Source organism: Rissa tridactyla, chromosome 16, assembly GCF_028500815.1.
Source record: "Rissa tridactyla isolate bRisTri1 chromosome 16, bRisTri1.patW.cur.20221130, whole genome shotgun sequence".
NCBI lineage: Eukaryota > Metazoa > Chordata > Aves > Charadriiformes > Laridae > Rissa > Rissa tridactyla.
Genome location: NC_071481.1, coordinates 4,569,919 through 4,585,420, shown reverse-complemented (window position 1 = coordinate 4,585,420; position 15,502 = coordinate 4,569,919). Strand labels below are relative to the sequence as shown.

At 45.5% G+C, this 15,502-nt stretch overlaps 3 protein-coding genes across 4 annotated transcripts in view; 2 read left to right on the top strand and 1 right to left on the bottom strand.

The window, feature by feature from the left end:
* The first annotated feature begins 547 nt into the window (after positions 1-547).
* Positions 548-4,278, top strand: CENPS (centromere protein S). Its single transcript, XM_054222234.1, has 6 exons — positions 548-624; positions 1,205-1,328; positions 1,704-1,737; positions 2,376-2,442; positions 3,082-3,249; positions 3,768-4,278. Exons 1-5 carry the CDS (start codon positions 583-585, stop codon positions 3,235-3,237), a joined length of 423 nt encoding a protein of 140 aa, XP_054078209.1. The 5' UTR covers positions 548-582; the 3' UTR covers positions 3,238-3,249; positions 3,768-4,278.
* On the bottom strand, positions 3,706-9,746 carry DFFA (DNA fragmentation factor subunit alpha). 2 transcript variants are annotated; one of them, XM_054222232.1, is made up of 6 exons: positions 9,499-9,746; positions 8,941-9,102; positions 8,694-8,824; positions 7,697-7,886; positions 7,151-7,305; positions 3,706-3,841 (listed from the first exon to the last, which is right to left on the bottom strand). In XM_054222232.1, exons 1-6 carry the CDS (start codon positions 9,593-9,595, stop codon positions 3,800-3,802), a joined length of 777 nt encoding a protein of 258 aa, XP_054078207.1. In that variant the 5' UTR covers positions 9,596-9,746; the 3' UTR covers positions 3,706-3,799. The 2 variants fall into 2 exon arrangements, with proteins under 2 accessions (XP_054078207.1, XP_054078208.1); XM_054222233.1 differs by lacking the exon at positions 3,706-3,841 and adding an exon at positions 5,418-6,367 and having other exon boundaries at positions 9,499-9,668.
* PEX14 (peroxisomal biogenesis factor 14) overlaps positions 9,646-15,502 on the top strand; it is an 80,519-nt gene continuing 74,662 nt past the window's right edge. The window contains exon 1 of the mRNA XM_054222675.1: positions 9,646-9,936. Within this exon, the coding sequence (XP_054078650.1) occupies positions 9,646-9,936 (291 nt within the window). The remainder of the gene's footprint in view (positions 9,937-15,502) is intronic.

Below are 15,502 nucleotides of genomic sequence, written 5' to 3'. Positions count from 1 at the left end.
GTTTTAGCCGTCAGTTTGTCCCAGTATTTGTGGTTTGGGCTCTCCAGCTGGAAAGAAACTACCGCGGTGGACAACAGGAGACGTTTTGCCAGTTTGTTGTGTGCATTGGCGTTGTGTTTTGGAGGAAAATGGGCTATTCTATTATGATACATAGTATGATGTTCGTGCTGAGAAAAACACCTGCTCCGCCTGGAGCCCCGCTGTTGAGCTCAGGCAGGTACAGAGTCGCAGCGTGTGTCTGGCTGGGCGTACCGTGAGCAGTTTGCTCTCTAAATCTCCTTTTACCGGAGCGCTGAGGGGAGGGATGGGGACCGCGGCTGCTGCTGCGCTCTTCGCCGGACACACCGGTGACTCCCGGTACGGCCCCGGGCGGGGCAGGGGCCTGCGGTGCCGCGTTCCAGCCGGACGGGTGCTGTCGGCACCGCTTAAATCCTCACTGTGCCCCAGGCAGTGGCCCCGTGGGGTGCCGTGCGAAGCTGCCGTCGGTCCGTCGGGAGGCCGGGTGCGGCTGCGCGGAACCGGCATGGCGGCGGCCCCGCCCCGCCCCGCCGCGCCGGGCGGGAAACGCGGCCGGGCCGCGCCATGGAGGCGGCGGGGCGTGAGGAGCGGCCTCTGCTCACACAGGTACCGCGGGGCCGGGACGATAAACGCGCTGCTGTGGGCTGTGTTGGGGTCCGTTCACGGCCCCTTGTGTTCCCTCCTTTTAAATAGTCTTGATGATGCTCCGAGGCTGGAGCCCCTCTGCTGTGGGACAGGCTGAGGGAGCTGGGGCTGCTCAGCCTGGAGAAGAGAGGGCCCCGGGACACCTTCGAGCCCCTTCCAGTCCCTAAAGGGGCTCCAGGAAAGCTGGGGAGGGACTCTGGATCAGGGAGGGGAGCCATAGGACGAGGGGTGACAGTTTTAACCTGAAAGAGGGGAGATTTAGATCAGATATTAGGAATAAATTCTTTGCTGTGAGGGCGGTGAGCCCCTGGCCCAGGTTGCCCAGAGAAGCTGTGGCTGCCCCATCCCTGGAGGGGTTCAAGGCCAGGTTGGACGGGGCTTGGAGCAACCTGATATGGTAGAAGGTGTCCCTGTCCATGGCAGGGGGTTGGAACTAGATGGTCTTTAAGGTCCCTTCCCACCCAAACCATTCTATGACTTATACAAGAGCTGTATGTCAGTCTGCAGAGAACTGACCTGTCGCTGCCCCGGGTCCTTTCAGAGGCTGAAGGCTGCGGTTCACTACACGGTTGGCTGCCTGTGCCAGGAAGTTGCAGAAGACAAAGATGTGCAATTCAGCAAACAAACCATCGCAGCTATCTCGGAGATCACCTTCAGGCAGTGCGGTACAGAAGTTTGCATAGTATCTGTTCATTCAAGAGCAATTGCTGGAGAAACGATGCTTTAAAATAAATAGCACTGGTACTAGGTATCACTGGTGCACTGTTTCTTGCGTTATGCTTTTAAAAGTACAAGAAATAGTGATTCTATTTTTCATACCTGGAAAAAGCTTTTAAATATAAGTGGAAATATTATGTGGGCCACCTGCCTGTGCAACAGAGTGGCATGTAATAACAAGTTACGGTTGCTTCTCATAACTAACTTGTATAACTAACTATAACTTCTCATAACTAATTTGCAGTTACACCTTTGTAACAGCTAGAACTGTATTGTGTGGCATGTATTATTTAAAATATGCAGCATCTTTGTGTTTTCTCCAGAGAACTTTGCAAAAGACCTCGAAATGTTTGCAAGGTACGTACTGAAACACTTGATTGTTACAAAGGCTTTCTTTTTTTGTGTTCAGCTCCAATAACTAGATAATCTTTAAAATACCTCTTGTAATTCAAGTTTTAAAGGGTTCTACTGGCTGATTAAATAGTGGCTGTGAAGTTAGGAAATAGATATTCCCCTGCAGGTTCTTCCTGACCTTGGAAGTTCATTTGTTTGGTACAAGTGATGGTTTAGATTAACGACTGTATATAATTGTCAGATGCATTGATACCTAACATAACTGGATGGTTTGAGAGTGACAGATGGCTACTAGCCTACCTGTGTTTCATCTGGTTGCTCCACGGAGGTAAAGAAATGCTTTACAGGAGTTAAAACTTAACACAGGGACCAACTGGCAAGCGAGAGGGAATGCAGTAGTGGTGTTTGAAGTTCTGGTTGCTAAATTCTACTGTTTTTACACAGGAGTTGTGGGAACTTAGATGTACGCATATGAACTTGTAAAATAGGGTTTTGTGTATTATAGTTGGAAAAGATAGGCATGTTTGGTTTACTGGGTTCCTATTAAGCCCTTTTAATTAGTGTTACAAATTAGATGCTGCATGGCCTCTTACAACCAATGTTGATAAACACATTAAGGAGTATTTTTTAATTTTATGCAGGCATGCAAAACGAAGCACAGTCACTACAGAAGATGTGAAGCTTTTGGCTAGAAGGAGCAATTCTTTGGTGAGATTCACTGATTTTCTGTCTCACAGCGTTCTTAAACCAATTGGTTAGTTCCTAAGAGCATTTGAATAAAGGCTATGTATGATGAAGCAACTGTTGCTTGAGCAGTTTCACTGGCTTATTGATGATGGATGGGCACAATCCAGTGATTTTTTACATTTTCATCTTATTTTGCTTCATGGCACTGTGCCTCGCTGTGGGAACACAGATCTGATTGCAGTTCAAGCCGCAATGTTCTGGTTGCAACAGGGGTGCTGGGGTTCCAGCTACAAAAGTGCCATAAACAGTACAGCAGTGTCAGTCTTGGAAATAAATCACTTTGGTTTTTCCTGGCGTTGTGTTCCTTTGTTTTAGCCTAAGGTCAGGAATAGCTTGAGTCCACCTTGCAGTACAAAGTCTCCTAATGTGAATAAATACAGGGATCTAAATATAGATTTCAGTATCTGAGGATATCCAGCTTAGACTTGAGAGCTTTATGCAAGAATTAGAACTAATTGATGTTTGTCAGCCTTTTTGGAGTGTCTGTTGTCTTTTTGTAATAAGAATTTGCCCTGTTAATTTCTATTAAACATTTTTCTCTAATTTCTTGTGAATAAATTAAGTTCCTTAGTAGATGACTGATTAGCTTATTGTTCTCAGTTAAAGTATATCACCCAGAAGAGTGAAGAGATCACATCAAGTAACATGAAACAAAAGGAGAAGAAGAAAAAGAAGTCCAGTGCATCTAAGGAAGGGAGAACTTATGGGGAACAAGAAGAGGCTGTCACTGAAAGTGAAGATTCCAACATGGCATGATTCACCTTTCAAGTAATGTCTCTGGTCATTTTCTCTTATTATCCTTGAGGAACCAAAGTTAGCCTATTAGAGATTCCTCTTGCAGGTTAGCAACAGTAATGAATCTTTAGGTTTTTAGGTGAACATGATTAGTTGGATTTTTTTGTTCCAAAAATGGTCTGTGAGAATTCAGTTAAAGCTTCCAACCAAAATGCCTTAATTGCTCACAAAAATCTATCTTACTGTTATTAAAAAGAAAATCCTTTAAATAAAGAGCATAAAGCAGAACATTCTTACTGACCATAATACCTCAGTATGTGCAGCTCCCCCCATGCTGCTACTTAGTTTCTCCCGTAATTGTTTGACTTCTTCCTTGCTTCCATTTTTGATAGTTTTGCTTAGGTATTTTGAATATTTTTTGTTTTAATAGCCATATCTCACTTGTTGTCTTGGCAATTAAAACATGTTTTGTGTCGGTTTTCCCCTGTGATGCTGCTGGTATACAATCTTCACTTTCAGTAAGTTGCATTACATTTCTAATTTCACTGTAGGAACATGGCTCCGGAGGGGTGTCAGAAATGTGTCACCATTGCCCTCTGCTGGACTGACGGAGGTTTACCAAATGCTGTTGATTGGAAAGAAGCAGATTTAAAGACAAGGTTTTAGACAGATATAGCTAAATGAAATGAGAAAGCTGCTTGAGCTACTGTGTGGGCAAATTTTATCAAGCAAGAATATGCTTAGCAAGGATGGTCTAAAACATGCAGCAAGAGAGAAAAGACTTGAATGCTGTTTCTCTTGCTCAGCCCTTGATTGACGAGACAAACTCTTCCTTGAAGCCACTTGTTCCTTCCTGAAGGATATAGTTTAGGGCAGTTCCCCAAAACCAACTTTTAAATACCAGGTCCTCATTTTATTAAGGCTCATACCTTAAACACTACCCCAAGATAAAAAAGGTACCAGATGACAGAATATTTTTTACCACCCTTGAGAACTTCTAGGTGTAGCCCTGCTCCTTGTTTAAAACCCTTCTCTTGAAAGAAGAGTGCACTTTCTGGACTGGAGTCACTCAGCAGCTACACGTGATGCAGTGGAAAAAGAGTAATGCTCTAGACTGCCTATGTGTGCTCCCTTTTATTCTTGCTCTGTTTTGGAGCTATTAAACAGTAATGGATGGGGAAAAAAACCATGCCTTTTGTAGGCTGTAACTATCCAATAAAATCAAGTGCTACAGTACAGCTTTTGTACAGCTTGAGGAATAGAATTTCCATTGCCAAGTTGCTTGAAAAAAGCAAAAGCATTACAGCTTTGAGCAAGACTGAAAAACTGGTTTATAATGGAGTGACTGGTAATCACAAGCTGAGACATAAACTCACAGGAAAAGCTTGCTGACAGCTAATCTACTCAATGCACGTTATTTCAATTGGTAGCCAGTGTAATTAGCTTTGAGTGCAATAGACCATGCTTCAAAAATTCTGTCAGTACGCAGCCATATATGCTATTTCAGAAAGACTTGAATGTAAAATGCTTGTAGCTATTTAAAGCATCAGGAAACCTTTTTACCTGCCATGGCCTATAATGTTACAAGCCAGAAGTGTATATTGTAAGAAGCAGTTACCTGCCCTAGCAAAACAGACTGACCAAAAAGTTGACTGCAGGCTTTCCACTAAGTCCAGTCAATTACTGTATGCATAGCTTCATCTATTTTGGCTACGTATTTTGGCTTAGCTGCTCAAAGGCACTGAACTGTTTAGAATATTTATTAGTTACACTGGCAGTCTAACTTCGAGTGTACCTTAATTCAACTGGCATGTCTACATGCAATGGGTTCACCTGAATGCCTGCTGTAGGAATACTCATCAGTTGGCATCTATACCATTTAAAGTTAAATCAGAGGGTTTTGCATGACACTAGAAAACATTTGTACCTCCTAAAAATTTTTCAGAAGTTTCAGCTCACTTTTCAGATTTTTTCATATACATCTTCTGTTTTCACAAGCAAAGAACAGATTGTGCCAGGTGAGAGTTCTGGTGCAGTGTCACCAGTGTGAACGTGGATGCTACCTAAATACTTCGGACAGATTAAATACAGAATACTTCTGTATTTAATTTCTTCTTCCTCTATCCTGAAGGTAATACTGTACTTATCAGCACATTCTTTAATCACAGCAGCTGGTGGAAAGATCAAAACTACTCCAACAGTAAGGTAAAAAGGTTTTAATGATATTAGAAAAAAAGACTTTAACAAAAATAAGCCAGTTAATACAAAAGCATCATGATACTACACTAATGATTAGGAGAATAATACAATCAGGCCAAATACAAGTCTTCTGCTCCACAGCCTTAAAAAGCAAGTATTTCCACCTGTGCTGCATTTTATAAGTTAGTACCCACACTGCACTCAAGAGACAGAAGTTCCTTACAGAGAAAGCACAGAAGTTAAAGGACTTTGAATTTACTTGAACTGATGAAATTAGCATGAGAATTCAGGTTCCTAGATCCCAGGCTGGAGATTAAAGCCAGACAGCAGCTGGCTAAACCCTCTGCCCTGTTCTTTAGCTGTGCCTCAAAGTGTCTTCCACTGGGTCTTCCACCCTTGGGAGGACAAAGAAAGCAAATGCCTGGGGCTTCCGAAGGGAGATCCATCATTATCAGATGGAAGCTTCTGGCTCCCAACCAGGTATTCAAAGCTGAACCCTTACATGCTGTGTTTAGCAATACCATTGTTCCAGTATTCTGCAAAAAGCCAAAATCCCTTTGGTTACACATGATTTGAATCATCACAGCAGTTTAAGCCTCAGGACAATGTCCAGATTTTTGTTGTCTGTAGCCAGACCATAGTATGACCAGCAAACTATGGCTCCCAGGATATATCTTTGTTTGTATTGTTTCTTACGCAAAAAAAAAAAAAAAAAAAAGAAATTGCAAGCAGCACTGCAGTCTTATTTTTTGCGTTTTGACCTAAGCCCAGGGTAGTCTCCCCAAGGTAGAGTTTTCTTGCCCTTTGACGTGCTCCTTAGGGAATGCAAAGTCTGCACTTGTTGTAGGCGCTTGGAGAGCTCCTGGTCACAGGCTTGCTGCAGAGCTTCAGCCTTCTGCTTGTCCCACCTTAGAGCCAAGGCCAGGGCTTGTGCGTCTTCTTTCAAGACCAGCTGTAGCAAAACAGATTTCTAAGTCTTTTCTACTGATGCTCCTCCACCACTAACCCCTCTGCCTGCATTAAGGACAGCAGTAATGAGACACCTGTTTAATACTGACAATTTGGTATAGAAGCTGTTCCCAGCTTTCATCATCTGTCCCGTGGGCTAGTGGATCTTCCGTATTCTACCAACACCTAGAGCTTGAAGCTATATTCGGATTTCAAAGGAACGGAAAGCAGTTACTTAGTTTCTACAGCAGTGAAAAGCAAGAGGAGCGAGTTCATAGCATTAGAAGGGGGGTGGTGGTGGACTAGATGACCATTAAAGGGTCCCTTCCAACCCAACACATTCTATGATTTTATGAAAGAACACACTTTCTAATGGTTAAAGTTTACCTAGACTTTCCTTTCCAAGCTATGGGTTTATTTACACTGCTTTCCAAAATAAGGAGGTTTTTATTTTGATTTGGGATGTATAAAAGAAATATAGCTAGATGCATGTGCATACAAAAAAACCTTGCTGGTAGGACAGCTGAAGCAGTGGCTGACTATAATTTGGCAGAGATCAAAACCAAAATTATTTTGTGGCTTTTCAGAAGACAGACTAGAGTACTTGGAATAGCCTCAACGGGCTATTACCAGGCAGCGGGTAGTGTTACTGAGGAAGAAAAATCTTGCCACTTTGGGACTGAGATATATTGACGTAAAACCTCCAGAAGCAAGGACAGCTTCCCCTATAACCTCTCTCGCCGGAGGGAGAAATTTGCCAGAATATGGCTATGTCATTCTCACCCACCTCTAGGTCTTGACTGTCCAAGCAGAGCTCTGGAGCAGGTTTCTCTTTCAGAGCAGCAAGGATCTGGTCACTGAGCGCCGTTTTGGCTGAAGGGCCTGTACTGCTGGTACCTGTGTCAACCACATCCATCTCCTTTCTTGGCACAGTCTCAGATTCTGTAAAGTAGCAGAATCATTACAGCCTGTGACGAACACAGGACAGGAAAAGTGGCCTAGACTGCTTTGATGGTTTTGAAATTAATAAAATATGCATTCTATCTAGACGCATCCTCTAACTTAAGAAATCCACAATGTTGAGGATGACTACATGATTTAAGCTTTTTTCCCAGTATTCTATTTTCAGACATTGTGAGAAATGTGACGCAGCAGTGAGAGGAGTCCTGGTCTCACCCAGAGAATTCTTACACTACACCAGCTGTTACATCCAGCACATTAATAGCTGCTAAGCAAGTGACTAACTCCAGTCCTTCATTCTGCTATTTATTCCACTCAACTATTTCAGGCGTCTCTGAAAAGCTCCTTCTCTAGCACCTTTAATGCTCCCTACCTGCTACTTTGCTTAAGATACTGTCTTCATTTTTTAAGGCCTCCAGGTAGAGTTCCAGGAGCTGTCTTGACTGGCGTTCTTCTTCCCGTCTGTCCAGCACCTGCTGCAGGGTGTCCTGCAATACTTGGATTTTGGTTTGACTTTGGGCAAGTTCTTCTGCCAGGTCTGAATGTGGAACATCAATAAGCACCTTGAAACAATGAGAGTGCTGCTGTTAAATGGACTGATTGAGTAACTCATCCCATTACACTGATTACAGTACAAACAGCAAGCCTCCTGAATATCAGAGCCTCCACCTTCGTGAAACCCAGTGTGTTTCACAAGATTTCGTGTCATAGCAAGTCAGCCTAGTTACGGGAGGTTGTAGTGGCACTCCACCAGCCTGCATTCTTTACCAGAAGCCAAAAGGCATCCAGGAAGGCGTGGTATCGTGTGCATTTTTAACAGAAATCCTGACAACTTCTGGCAAAGAGCGCATGGGAATACACACAGGAAGGCCAATAGCCTGGTAGTTGGGAAGCTGCATGTTGCAGGAGGACAAGAAGAGGCAGTTATCTCCATGCCTCACCACCCACAAGGTGTTAAGCAGTCAGATACTCAAATCAATCAGCTCTGTAAACTGAGGGCAGTTCTTTGAACCCCTCTGGAGCAGAAAGATTTGGTGTGCTGCTCAGCCTTCCCCTCTGACACGTTACACAGGTGTCTGGTCTTAAGGAAGGCATCACCTCAGTTGCCATTTGGCCAAATCTTGACTTTTTGCCCTCTCCCCGCCAGAATTGGAAAGGCATGCTGCGAGAGGCAGTCAGTGATTAAGAGCATCCTCCTCAGACGTGAGTGCTTCCCCTCAAGGAGAAATTTGACTCTAGCACCACAGCCAAACAACAGCAGCTGAATTAAGCTTGTGATCTTGTTTACTTGTTGCGTTCTCTGCCATCTAGTGAGATAAATGGATGATGGGCAGAGCCAGGGACAGCAATTAGACGTTTCCCCACTGTACCTGGAGGTCTTCTTCAGACATCAAGATGATATTAGATAGGTCATCCTTCAGTTGCCTGGCCAGCTGCTTCCACTTCTCTGCACCACTGTCCACTTCATCCCCAGACTCCGAGAGCCAGGCTGTTCCGCTGTCTGATACAAGAGTCATCAGTTTCCTGGGTCACTCCTCACCCACCCGAGACAGCCTAATTTCAGTAGGTGTATTCCAGACACCCCCCCCCTTCTGTGTTCCCTCAGCCACAGAGTACCTAAGCTTTTGCTGGACCATTTCTCATTCTTGGCCAGTGCCACAAACTTGGTGTTGGCTGGCAGGCACAAGAAGTAATCTTCATCGTCCACAATGGTACCATCTTCTGCCAGTACTAAGGTGATGGGCTCCCTGGCCTTGTCAATAGCCAGAATGACACTAGCTGCAGAACAAAAAAAATACTTAATGAAATTGTGACATACGCAATGAAAAGGGACATACACACTGCCCTTTTATTACATCCATCAAGAGACAAGCAACTCCTAGTAATTTAGGCAGGAGACCAGGACCTGTCTCCACACTGCTCTGCACACCAGCTCCTTCTCAGCACATGCTCACGAGTTCTCCCTCCAGAAATTAATATTATTGACGCAAACCTTGGCATACACGTGGAAGAAGGCACGTTTCAACTTACTGCCACCTCCCCTCGCTGCCCCGGGGACCTGCCCTCCTTCTGCCTGTCCCGCGGCACGGATCGGGCCCAGCCCCGCCACCTCACGGAGCGGCGCACGGGAGCCCAGCGGGGACAGGGGACGGCCCGGCCACGGCGGCCCCTCACCCTTGTCGCGCAGCTCCCGCAGGCAGGAGGCGGCCACGCCGTGCTGCTCCCGCCCGTCCCGCCGCCGCAGCAGGCAGCGCTTCAGCGGCGCCGCCATAGCCGCCGCCCGCTCGGCAGAAAGCGGGGCTCTGCGTAACCCAGCCCGGGATGGCCCGGCGAGGTAGAACGCTGCAACCCGCTCCCGGTTTGCGCTCCTCAGCCCTGCCCCGAGCCGGCCCGCCCGCTGGCTGCCGGCCCGCCGGGAGGCCGCTCGCTCACGGCAGAAGCGCTCCCCCCGCCGGCCGCATCGGTGTCTCGGCGTTCGACTCGTTCTGCCTGCCGGGGCGCGCGGAGAGAGGGGGAGTAACGGCGGTGAGGGCGTTCCATCGGTTGGGCGGGGATGGATTAGCCGGGCCTGGGAAGATGGCCTCCTCGGAGCAAGCGGAGCAGCCTAGCCAGGTAAGCGGGGCTGGCGCTCTGCATGCTCGGCGCGGGCAGGGGGCGGCGGGGGACGGGCGGGGCGGGGTGGGCCGGGCCGAGCTCGTCGCCGCCGGGGAACGGGCGAGGGGCGGCCGCCGTTCCTCAGCTCCCCCTCGCTCCGGCTAAGCCTCCCCCTCCCGCTGTGGCCGGCCGTGGGGGGCGCGCGCGGCGGCCCGTGCCGCTGCCCCCCCTTGCCCTGCGCGCGTGGCCTTGCCGCCAACCGCCGCCCGCGCGCCGCCAACCGCCGCACCTGCCGTAACGGTCACTGACGCGCGCCGCCTCAGCGCCCGCCGCGGCGGGCCCTGTCGCCGCCGCAGCGCCGGCACCGGAGGGGCCAGGGGGGCAGGATGCAGCGGCGGCGGCGGCTCCCTGAGGTGCGCGGTGCGCCGCGCCCGGCGTGGGAGGAGCGGTGGGGGGGAACCGCCGTGCCTGGTGACGGCCGGGGGGAACGGTGGCGGGGAGGGCCCGGACCCCCCGGCTCGGCGGGCGTCGCCTCAGCCCCTGTGCCCGGTAGCAGCGGTGGAGCGTCGCCTCTCCGGGGGGGTTTGGTTTGGTAGTTTGGCACCTGCCCTGTGCGGGCACGCTCCGCCCGACAGCCCAGTGCAGCTCGGACTGGGAAAGCTGGTCAGGCCAGGCCCCTAGGCAGTGAGCGTCTTGTCATTTTAGGGTCTGTATGTGAAACTCAATAAAGCACTTGGATGAGGCAGGGGGGAGCACAGCCAGAGAGAAGGGAGGCAGTTTATGTGTCAGCTGGGATTTGGAATGAGGTGAAGTACCAGTTAGACAAAATGTTTCTGCCTTGCAGCTGCGAGGGAGAAGTATCCTTGAACCAACAGCATAAAAGGGCAAAGCAGTGACAGATGTAGTGTAAACACTGTCAAAAACTAAATGGGGAGGGTAAAAGAGGCATGTAAGTTCACCGGCTTGAGCACATGCTCAAGAAACATGCTAAAAGCTTAAGGTATTTTTAAATTGGGACCTGAAATGAATTGGGGAAAATAGAAGTGTGAGGGAATTGTGTGTAGCGTAGGTTTCTGGTCACTTGCACTGGCTTGGTCTTGGACCAGGGTAACTTGTATTTCATTGCGAACTCTACCTGCCTCAAATTTAGTGGCCTCCTTGCAGCTCCCTCATCAAAGCAGTGTATCAAACAGACTCCTGAGTATGTGATACCAATGAAATTTTGTCAAATCCTTTTGGTGGCTACAGAGGGCCCTCCTGCAGCTGGCAGGAGATAAAGGGTCTGTTTTTTTCAGCAACAGGGAAGAAAACAGAGCAAAGTCTGCCACCAACGCACTTCTATGTGCAATCATTCCAGTTTATCTGTGTTTGACGAAATTGATGTGAACCTCTCTGTTGGTCCTTTTAGTCTGGACTGAGGAGGCTGATTTTGATGGGAACATTGTTGAAGTAAACTGAACTAGAAACACGTTACATAAAATTCATACTCTGACTAACCAGCACAGATCTCCTCCCAAGTTGTGAAAGGCCCAGTTACCAAACTCGCAGTAGGCGTGCTGTTTGGCATTGGCCACTGCTTTTATCAGTTGTAGTTTGAGGTGCAGGCATGACAATCCATTCCTCATGCTTCGAGGGAGTGCTTTTGGAACGAGGAAACCTGAAACAACCCGCGACTGATCCGTAAGCCACTTGGGCTGTCTACAAGGCAGTTGACTAGAGGTTTCTGAGGAAGAAATCTGGTTAACTGGCCTGAGAAACGTTTGGATTCTCTTGAGTGTGGGCATAATATACTTCTATTGCACCCTGTTTTTTAATATTCATTTAGTGTTCCTTTACCTCAAAAGAAGGTTTGATGTTTGGAAATGGAAAAGTCTTGTTTTTTAATGGGCCTCATATATGTAGCCAGAGCTCCCCCTGGGTTTTAAAATTAAGGACATGAAGAAAATCACTCTGTCACTGTCTCCATAGCAAAAAATGGGAATGGTGACTCTTAACCTATGTGTAAGGTGGAGAGTTCTTCAGGCATTGTCTGTAAATAACATAGTGAAGTTAATGCTTGTGTTGCTTTCTAAATCAGGAGGAATTTGAGATAAGGCAGAATATGCAGGCTGCAAAGTTAACTTTTCACTGCAGAGAGGCTATTTCATGTCAGCTCCTCTGAGGAGAGAGGTGGTCTGAAGTCACTGTGAGTGAAAATGGTTAATTAACTGCTCCCCTGCCAGATTCTGTCACATTGTATGCAAAAATGCTGGATTGTCAGGCAATAGCAAATTAGTGGCACCTCTTTTGTCTCCTTCATTAGTGGCAGAGTTTGTTTAAAGGGCAGCTCTGGTGGTCCGCGTTGCTTCAGGTATGCAAGGTAACGCTCAAGTTTAGCTAAAGGGTAGCCATACTAATATCTACCCCCTCCACGCACGCACCAGGAGCAGCTCTGCTTATATATTAACTTTCCTCCTTCCCCACACTGTGTGCTGGTGAAGGGCTGTTCTCCCTGTCCAAGACTATCGGTGCCTGCTGATGACAGATACCCTCATCTTCACCCACTAGTATGTGTATTCCTCATGCTGAGAAGTGTTCAGTGCTTTCAAATTCTGTTGGGTTGGAGGGGATTTGAGAGCTTTGGCCAGAAAAAGGGTGTATAAAGGAAGAATATGTAGCACAGTAGATGAATTCTTAAGGGGACAATTTTTTGGAATAAAGCAAAACAATGAAAATATCTTTAGTAGTCTATCAGAAGGTAAATGCCACTCCTCTTAGGCAACCATTGCAGTTTTGACAGTTATTAATGTATGTAAAATGTTGTCCCCATTGCACACTAAACATTTAGAGAATTTAAAAAAAATTGTTTCCACCACCGATGATGTTTGTTTATTTATTACCAAACATTCAACATAAGGCTATGAGTAGTAGCACTGCCTTGCCTAACATGTTTATGTTTGAGTCCTATTGTGTTTTCTGTTACAAATCTAGTTAGTTTAGATGCTGAAAAGGGAGTGTCAGATATCTTTTGGCTTATTATCTGTTTTTCTTAGTTTAATTTTCTCATTCTCAGGAATTAATGTATTGCCTCAAGCATTGTGGGGAGGGGGTAGTGTTGCAGCTCAAATTAAATCATTTATGTATATAGAATTATATTCTAAAGGTAATAGACATTTCCACCAGAGATTTTAGAATACTTGGTTTTGTTTAGAAAGCATGTTCCTTGGGCCTTTAGCAACATCTTTACCAAAAATAAACAAAAGAAAAGATCCTGCCTCTCTGTTACTATTCCTTATAGTGAAATAAAGGGAAGAGCAAGATGATGGTATAGCCTCTGAACAGAATAACTGATTTCTGATTTTTCTTGGCTATAAGGATTTCTTTGATGCTGAATACTTTGACGTATATTTGTTGAGTCTTCTTGGCTCAGCCAGCCAGCAACCTAGTCCTCTGGTGTTCCCATTTAACTGTAAATCCCAGTAGTGTGAGAGAAACTGAAATTTTTTTAACGTTAATTGGCAGTAGTGTTATTGGTTTAGATAACTATGTCTAAATTTTTCCGAGCTGCTTAGTTTGGGACACAAAATGATACCTAATTATCTGTACAATTATGTGCAGAAGCTGAGAATCCTGTAGCCTGGAAGTCAGTATGTCGCTGGTCTGTGTGAGTCATAAAAGGCTTGAAATTGTTAAAGTCAATGTTTGAATTTGACTTGGTACCAAAATGGTAGTGCAGCCATTGAGGTAGCACAGGCAGAGTGGATTCTGTATGGGGGATTCTTTTGTTTGTTTTATGACACTAGAAGGCTCGCTATGCTAAAAACAGACTACATATAAATTTAATGTAAGAGACTGAGAAAGGAGAGATGATACGGGGAACAGAATGCGCTGGTGTTCCAACATCTTTTATACTTGGTGATGTTCTTATGTGCAGTTTAGTGGGGAAGGAAGCAAAGGCCCAAATCTTACTTGTTTTCTTTCTAAAGCTTCATTATACTCGCTTTGAATTGAGTGTACCATCTAGCTGCATTTTTTCTTCATGTAAGGAAGTCGTTAAAGTAAATTTAAAAGATGTTGAAAGATGTCTGATTTGTCGCTCCAGAGACTTAATTCCCTAGCTGCATCGTTAGTCAATATATACGTAAATTTTCTTCCTCACTTCCCTGTAGCTCTTGACTGTTAAGCCTCTGGATTCTCTGGCTTAAGATGGTTTTTATGGTGAAGATAAATGGTCTCTGGACTGTTTTCTTGAAATACAGGCTATTGCACAGCCATCATGTGGAAAGGATGGAATCTTCCCTGACTTGTCTCAGAGCTAACATGTTCTGGAGGGTTACTGTCCCCTTCCTTGTAAGACTAGTTCCCTTGCTGTTATGCTGTGCCTTGTACTTGGAAGTCTTGCTGGAAGGAAAATGCAGATCTCATTTAAAATTTTGGTAGCTTTGGACAATGAAATCAAAATACCATAAATTATCCAACTCATCATATATATGTGTTACATATATATATGTACGTAACAAACATCAGATTATGTACAAGCAGATGTCAGAATTTTTGAGTATTTGTCTTCAGGATCAAGACTCTTACCTGTCAATATAATACATGTTTTCTCACAGTAACCTAGGCTTAATTTCAAATCCTTCTTTGGACAGTTTCCCAGGTTGACCAAATTTTGTGTGGAGTAACAGCCCATAAATACTTGTGCAGTAGTGTGCAGCTCCTTAGGGCAGAACACACAGGCCCTAGTACTTAGGATGCTCTGGGAATTTTCTGGGGATATGAATTCCGTTGTGGTTTCTTTCTTTCTTTGTGACTTCACTGTTTGCACCACACATCTGTAGTTTTTCTCTTTGCAAAGTCAGCTTAAGTAGTTAAAGTGCTTTGAATTTTCCTTGAAACATGCTACAGAAGAGTAAAATACGTATGTTCTTAGAAAACTCAACACTTAACGCAAGTAGCTTGATGGAACAATTCCATGGAAATAGTAGTTAACAGCTATAGGTACTTTTTTGAAGTATTCAACCAGAATTTTATCTGTGTTGCTCTTTGTCTGCCTCTTCTAAGCAGTTGTGACCCTGTGCTAACTGAATTTGATAAGAATCTTTTCTTTGACTTCAGTGTGCTATGAATCAGGCCCCCGTATTTTAGAGTATTAGGCATAGTAAGATACCTGTGTTAGTCCTTCAGCTTCGGTTAACTTATTAATAAATCACGCAAGCCATATTCTTGGGGTGATTCTCATGTTTTCTAAATTTTTGGAGGAGCAGATGGATCTTGAGACTGTTCATTATTTTTCTTTCATCCAGCTACAAAAGATTGGAAAGCAGATATAGAATGCATATAAAAATGGGAAGCCAGTGACAAGATTGAAGTGCCCTTTTCTTGGTCTCACATAGCATTGTCTCCATTACAGACAGACCGGGCAGTGTGACTTCCAGTATGGTATTGAAGCTGATATTTGCAGTGGTCATGTCAAGTGAATTCTTAGTGCCTGAAATTTTTGCAGATATATAGTGGAGTAGCAACAAAAATGATGATGAGTGCACATAATGAGACTAAGGGCCTCTAAAGAATCCCTGCCTAGCTGTGAGATCTGGCTGGGCCC

Coding starts and splice junctions, on each gene's coding strand:
- DFFA (XM_054222233.1), bottom strand. CDS start 9,595: ATGGCGGCGCCGCTGAAGCGCTGCCTGCTGCGGCGGCGGGACGGGCGG. Junction 8,825..8,940: donor ATGGTCCAGCAAAAGCTTAG/GTACTCTGTGGC, acceptor CTCTTGTATCAG/ACAGCGGAACAGCCTGGCTC. Junction 7,887..8,693: donor TGTCTGAAGAAGACCTCCAG/GTACAGTGGGGA, acceptor CATTGTTTCAAG/GTGCTTATTGATGTTCCACA.
- CENPS (XM_054222234.1), top strand. CDS start 583: ATGGAGGCGGCGGGGCGTGAGGAGCGGCCTCTGCTCACACAG. Junction 625..1,204: donor AGCGGCCTCTGCTCACACAG/GTACCGCGGGGC, acceptor GGGTCCTTTCAG/AGGCTGAAGGCTGCGGTTCA. Junction 1,329..1,703: donor GATCACCTTCAGGCAGTGCG/GTACAGAAGTTT, acceptor TGTTTTCTCCAG/AGAACTTTGCAAAAGACCTC.